Here is a 7,500-nt window from a genome sequence, read left to right as displayed (position 1 = left end):
TGCTTACAACTGTTGAGGACCACACAACACTAACAGACACAAACAAAAGCCCTGGTCAGGACCGGTGAACGACAAACAGACAGACAGACAGGTGGCACTGGTTGAAAATGCATCTCTCTTTCTGCTGGAGCGAGACAGAGAGATGGCATTCTAACCATCCATTACCTTTCAGGTTACTAACTGACAAGCACCGATACCCATCATGCTTCTCTTCAGGCAGAGATTTGCACTCCACAGGGAGGCGGCCCTCGTCCAGGAGTGTCCAGCAACTGTCCTGCAGGACCTCACAAGAACTGCGACAGGGCAGCAGAGATCCAGAGTGGCCACACCGCGGGGTCAACAGCAGGCAGAAAAACCATTCCAAACTATGATGACAGCCTGACCTCAAAAGCCATGCCCATTCGGTCAAAACCATCCGAACTTCCTCCACGCTGCTTTGATTTAGAAAATTTGGCACAGAGAAACTCTCCACTCCCCTTCTGGTGCAAAACGGCAAACCAGAATCGACCGGCAAGCAGCGCAGGGGTTCGAAGGATGCTGGCATGCTGGCTATTAAAAATTGGCTTTCAATGGTTAGTGCATTATCTGAGACAGCGTATTCAGAGGAATACAACGTCGTGTTAGCATGCTCTGCAAAATTACTCTCATTTACATTATTTTTAGCAGTAATATTTGTGAAAGAAACATTAACGCCTTCATTAAATCGACTGTTTGCTGGGTCAAGTCCATCCGTCTGGTCCACTTTGGTCACTTGATTATGCAAACTAGAATTGTCATCAATAATACCCCAAATTTTGTCGGATGATGTTAAATATTCATGCTGTCTTTCAAAACTGGATGATCCAGATCCGGATCCGGACTCAATCCCCAATCCAGACCTGGATCTGACCTCCGGTTCCCCTTCAAAACTGACCTCTTTCGCGACCTCTTCAGTTACAGAAGCACTTGTACCTGTTGTTCTGGATGGTTCTGTCCTCGGCAGGGATGTGGGCCCTACGGTGGTCAGGTATGCTGGTGTCTGCACGCCCTTCTCAATTTCCTTGGAGTCATCAAACCAGAACCAGCCATGTGTGTGGCGTATCCTCACGCATGCCAAAATAAAGAGGCACAGCCAAAACCTGAGTTCAGCCATCATGTTCACTTGCAGTCATTCAGGAGTACAGACAGACTCGTCCCTGGCTCACCGTAAAGTCACCACAATCAGCCCACAAGCCAGGCAGGGAAAAGTTTAGAGGAGGAGTAACATATTTAAAAGAGAGAGCGGGGGGCTGCTTCGTCATTGGCCAGGCTTGGGACCTTTTTCAACCCCCGTAAGCTCCATCTCCCCTTTGTCCATGTGAAAGAGTGTCTCTGCTGATAGATATTCTTACCAAAAATGCCTGCAAGGCGCCCTTTTGTGTACGCCGGTGCTTCTAAATGCCCTCGCTGATGGAATTAAGAGTTGTTTCAACTTACTTTTACAGCCTTTATATAGGGGCGCGCAAATTCCACAGTTAACATGAATCCCCTGTTGCACAGAAACAAGCTGCTCAAGTACTCAAAACAACTCTTCAATGCAGGATGTTACAGTATACTATACAGTACTGTAGGTGTTAATTTAGATAAAAAAAATAATACTTGATTTTAATTTTTTGTAGAAATTAAATCATTGTTTTAAGGTTGTTATTAGAGTATGAGTTAGATATTGTATGAAGCAACAAAGTCATTTTAGGACAGTAAGATATTGTAGAAGGTTCTAGTTTTAGGCATGAAGCATTTATTAAAGGGGTCAATCACTCAAAAATAAAAATTGGATGAAAAGTGGTTCTATGCCTTTATGAATATCCTTTTCCTGTTGAACACAATAGACGGTTGAAAATGTTGGAAACGTCTATCCAATGACTTCCGTATAGGAAGAACAAATACTTTAGAAGTCAATAGTTACGAGTTTCTAACATTAAAAAAACGTATTTTGTATTGAAAAGAAAAACGAAACTCAAACAGTGAGTGAATTATGAAGAATTTTCATTGGAAGTATCCCTTTAAATACAATAAAAGTATTACAAATAAAGGTATTAAAATCAATATAACGTATGTGAGTTTCAGTATAACCTATATACCATATGTAATTACAAAGAAATCTCATTTACTTTAAGTAGTTCATGAAATCCTAAAGAGACACTTCATTATCACCTTATTTTACAATATCTGTTATACAGAGCAACATACGCCAGTATGAGAACAGTAAGATATTAGATTAAAAGACTACAAACTCTTCTACGCCGTAATAAAACAAAATGTTTCAAAATTGTTCGTCATTTTCTGATTTTATTCATCAAAATATGTGGAAAATGCATCATGGATTCCATAAAAACAATGAAACAGCAACTTTTAATAATAAAAATAATGTTATTTTCTGAATTTTCAACATTCTGAGAGATTTAAAATGTCCTAAATCATTTTATAACTACATTAGTGTATGGTTCAAACAGACGAAAAATAGCCAGCTTTGGGATAACCGTCTAAGAACTCACTCACCTCCAGAAGAAGGGGCTGAAACCAACCCTCTTCCAGTCTGTATAAATCTTACACTTTCTGGCTCAAACTCAGTTAGTTTTGAATGAGTCCACCTTCTGCTCTGAGACACAGAAACAGAGAAAACCGAAGCTTGTGCACTTGTACAGACAAGCCTAAGAAAGCTGGTGACAGAGACCCTCTAAATTCTAACTTACACTTTATGAGGACTGTCAAAACCAGGGCTATTCTGTCTTAAAAAATGTACAAATATATGAGCACACGTGGAAGCAATCTTGTGCATCAGCTGGTACTTTGTAAAAAAGTATCAATATAATTCTTTTTTATTAATACAATTTAATTTCATACACATTTTTGGATTAATATTAACACTATTTTGCCTTTCTCCTTAATACTTTTTACAATTAATTTCATGCTTAATTTAAAGTTTCTGTCTAATTATCTGTTTTGACTATTATTTTTTTTTAATTATAGAATTATTTAGACTTTTTTAATTCATAATATTCACGTTTGGGAACTATCTAAAATAAATAAGTGCATTTATATTTTATTATTTTACTTAAATTTTAATTTACCAAAATTTTTTAAGTTTAATAAGTACAATTTTTCTTGTATTATAGTATTTTTTTAAACACATTTGATATATTAAATACTCTTATATATAATGAAAAATTGTTAACTAAATTCATGTGGCACTTAATATGGCCTGCATCATGACATCAAATATTGACAAAATGTAATTATTATTATTATTATTATTATTATACCACAAACACTTCAATACAAAAATCTTTATTTGAAATTTCTTAGGGCGAAGCAGTGGCGCAGTAGGTAGTGCTTTCGCCTCAAAGCTAGAAGGTTGCTGGGTTGCTGGTTCGAGCCTCAGCTTAGTTGGTGTTTCTATGTGGAGTTTGCTTGTTCTCCCTGTGTTCGTGTGGGTTTTCTCCGGGTGCTCCAGTATCCCCCACAGTCCAAAGACATGCGGTACAGGTGAATTGGGTAGGCTAAATTGTCCGTAGTGTATGAGTGTGTGTGGATGTTTCCCAGAGATGGGTTGCGGCTGGAAGGGTATCCGCTGCATAAAAACTTGCTGGATAAGTTAGCGGTTCATTCCGCTGTGGCGACCCCGGATTAATAAAGTGACTAAGCCAACAAGAAAATGAATGAATGAATGAAATTTCATTTGCACCAGTATTAGCCAAAGGACACAAAGTATTATCACCCTCAGCACTGACAGAGCATTTAAGATGAGCAATAATTACTCTACAGGGATTTGATGTAAAGTAGATAAAAAGCTGAAGCTGTGGATTTGGTTCAATGAAGATTTTAATGTTCTCTTCCTAAACAGCAGGATAAAATGAATCATGCAGATATTTCAGAAAAACCCACAACGCCTGCCAAAGCCCTTGAGGCACAATGGAGAAGTCAAGCTCTCAGAACAATCCATCAGGAGACACAGCCAATTCTCTTTATCTGCCCACAGTCAGTGTGGGAATGACATTAACAAACCAGTGGACATTGCTCAGCCAACAACACACTGACTCAACTAGTGTGGACTCAGCTTTCGATTTAAAGTAAACTGCTGAATGAATTCTCAAAACCATAAGAGATGCCTTGTAGTCTTCTGTACTGCCTATTCGCTTAAGTCGTGACGTATGGAATACTGTTTCCGGGTCCAAGCCGCTACTCATTTGAATTGAGAAAATATTAATTTACGAACACTTTATAGTCATATCACACATTTAAGTTAATTTCATATAAAATCAGGGTGTACACATCGATACACATCACCGACACCAATTTTTTAAATAATTTATCAAAAAATTAATCACATCCAGGCCATCGGATATTAGGCATATATTTATTTATTGCGACTGTAATTTTCGAAAGTATTACAGCACTATTTGAATGTTTATTTTTAGCATTAGATGAGCCTCCCCAAACAGTTTGATATGGTGCTTGGAGCCGCTTCGTGTGACTTCACACTTTACAAGCGGATGTAGTAAATTGCTTTCTAAAATGACATCTCCCCTGAAATACAACCTCATAAGGGACTAATCGAGAACAATGTAATTCGACTTAGGTGTATTTGAATTGTACTTTTAAAGTCTGCATGAACTGTAAATTACTGAGACTTTTATGAATGGAATATTGAGTAGGCCGTGGGGCTTTCTTTTTGCACATATTTCTATCATAGTAGACTAAAGGTAAAACGGGCACGGTTAAGAATATTGAGGATAAATCGGTCAACTGACATCAAGAAAGAAGAACCACTACTCCAAATGTGGAAACAAATGCTCAGATTTTGATTAAAGTTTATGAAAACGAAGATTTTTGTTTAAGGATTAACTTGAGCAAATAAATTATTCACCAAAAAAATAAAAAACAATGTGCTCCAGCAAAATAAACATTGGAAAAATTCACACAGTCTATAAGTAGGTGGTACTTTGGATGAAGAAACTGTTAAACAGATTCTATTCAATTTTTTCTATTTTCTTTTGGCTATAAATGAAATCTGGACATATTATACAACCACCATAATGACATGGAAAATGAAAGAGACTGTGGTTAACATGTTTTTGCTGGGTAACCTAAAGCAAATTTTTATGATGTAAATATAAGAATAATTTAAAAATTGTTAATAATATATACACAATGAAGATTTCTTGCACTTTTTCCCCTTCTTTTCATTTATGAAAATTATGTATAGATGAGAACATAAAATTTACAAGTTAACATAATTTCATCCTACTTTTTGGCAAAATAACCACTAGAAACTGCATTAGAAAAATCACAAAGCTTTTTTTGTCCAAGGATGTTTCTCTAAATAAAACAGATATATTTTTCTCAATAATTGTGAACTGAATTTTTTATTTTCTAATTCACTAAATACTCTAATCTGATACTGAATTATACATAAATGATTTAAACAGCATCATGACAGGCTATTACATCATTGTTGTATCATTAACAGATGAAGCTAAATATAATCGATGTGGTGACATTAAGTGCAGATATATCCAGACTTGTTCATTTTAATAAAATAAGATTATTGTCAACCTGATTTATTGATGTTGTTCATAGTTGAAACACTGATTAACCAATAACAGTACATGCAAGATGTATAGTAATGATTATTCTATTCTTAATATATGTAATTGAATTTTCTATTAAAGGAATAGCATTTTAAAAAAGATATACATTCACCAAAAGTGACAAGACACAAAGCTACCTATGACTATAATATTTTTAAATTATAAAATATGTAAAAATCTCAAAACAGTGCTCTGCTTACCATTTACCGGCAATAAAACATGAAAAATGACTTTACATGCAGGATGTGACTACAGTAAAGTTGATTAGCCTCCATTATTCACTGCAGGTTAAAGGAAGTATGACTTTCTTCATTTTTTTTTTTCGTCTCTTTACACAGGAAGTAAAGGTTAACGAACTGCAAACACAGCTTTTCCTTTACCCACAAGGACACTGAAACACAAGCAGCCATGAGAACATGACATTGGACACATGCTTCAAATTACCACGAGTCAAAACGTCACACACACACACACACACACACACACACACACACACACACACACACACACACACACACACACACATATATATATATATATATATATAACTGCTGCGGCTAACAATTCACTAACTGGCTGAAGTCCTGCTGTTCGCTTTTACACATGGGTTAATGCTAAACCTCATCATTCAGGGTCCTACATGGGTGGGAATCTGAGTTTACAATTCTCCACAGTGACTCCCTCGCAGTCGTGACCTTTCTCGGCACACATTCAGGGCCGACATGTTCTCCAGCCGCAGCCAAAAACGATCTGCTGGAGGATAAAAGCCGCACTCATCAGGATCTGATTTAACATGACTTGGAACAAATATGGCAGCTTTTACTCTTTACTCTTTTTAGGGAAAATAAGACTGCAGTCATAATACTGGAATATCTAACTTTCGTATGATTCCTGACAAATAATAATGATACACTAAAACTAAAAATAATATGTTTCAATATTTATGCATGCATTCATTTCTTCATTTGCCAGTGTTAGAACCTCAAACATGACTCATGAACCTAAGGATGATGTTAAGGACTTCACTCAATGTGCAGGCTTTAATGATGAACCACAAACAGCCATGGGACAGAGTATGTGTGCGCCCAATGCGGGAACTTATTAAAAGCAATGCAGAATATTGCTCTATTCTTACCATAACTCCAAGTAATAACAATGGTACACATTCAGTATGGCATGTGTGGCTCAAACCCCTGCAATTAAAGCAAAAGCAGTGCTTTTCACATATAATATGATGTTTTTGTGAAAATTAGCTTTAACCGTTTATTTCTCACAGCCTCATTTCTAGGCATCTCACAGTGGTCAGTGATCACTCATCTTCACGTCATAATGCAATGCCATCCCCCAAAATCTGCTTTAGTATTTGAGGCAGAAGGATGTTAAAGTTTTCATGGGTAACTTTACATTACTAAACAGTCATTGATAAACAAGTAATAATAATAATAATTCCTTACATTTATATAGCGCTTCTCAAAGTGCTTTACACAATAGGGGGAATCTCCTCATCCACCACCAGTGTGCAGCATCCACCTGGATGACATGACAGCACCAATATTGTGCCAGACCGCACACCATCCACCTGCTAATTGGTGGAGAGGATACAGAGTGATGAAGCCAATTATGATATGAGGATGGTTAAAAGGCCATGATGAACAGAGGCCAGTGGGCAAATTTGGCCGGGTTGCAAGGATTAAACCCCTACTCTTTCTCTAAAGACAACCAGGGATTTTTCATGACCACAGAGAGTCAGGACCTCGGTTTAACATCTCATCTGAAAGACAGCGCTTACTGAGCAGTATAGAGTCCCCATCAATATACTGGGGCGTTAGGACCCACACAGACCACAGGTTGAGCGCCCCTTGTTGGCCTCACTAACACCATTTCCAGCAGA

At 37.1% G+C, this 7,500-nt stretch overlaps 1 protein-coding gene across 3 annotated transcripts in view; it reads right to left on the bottom strand.

Annotated features, from left to right (window-relative positions):
• The window catches only part of col18a1a (collagen type XVIII alpha 1 chain a), a 108,743-nt gene that overhangs the window by 64,070 nt on the left and 37,173 nt on the right, over positions 1–7,500 (bottom strand). Inside the window, exon 1 of one of the 3 annotated variants that reach the window (XM_087266780.1) lies at positions 166–1,196. The exons of 1 other annotated variant lie outside the window; for it this stretch is intronic. In XM_087266780.1, the coding sequence (XP_087122906.1) occupies positions 166–1,135 (970 nt within the window). In that variant the 5' untranslated portion in view covers positions 1,136–1,196. Of the gene's footprint in view, positions 1–165; positions 1,197–7,500 lie in introns of those variants that run through there. One more of the 3 variants, NM_001349195.1, reaches the window with a different exon arrangement.

The sequence above is a fragment of the Danio rerio genome, chromosome 9 (assembly GCF_052040795.2).
Source record: "Danio rerio strain M-AB ecotype USA chromosome 9, GRCz13ab, whole genome shotgun sequence".
Classification (NCBI taxonomy): domain Eukaryota; kingdom Metazoa; phylum Chordata; class Actinopteri; order Cypriniformes; family Danionidae; genus Danio; species Danio rerio.
Note: the sequence above shows the minus strand (reverse complement) of the source record. Positions and strands in the feature narration are given on the sequence as shown.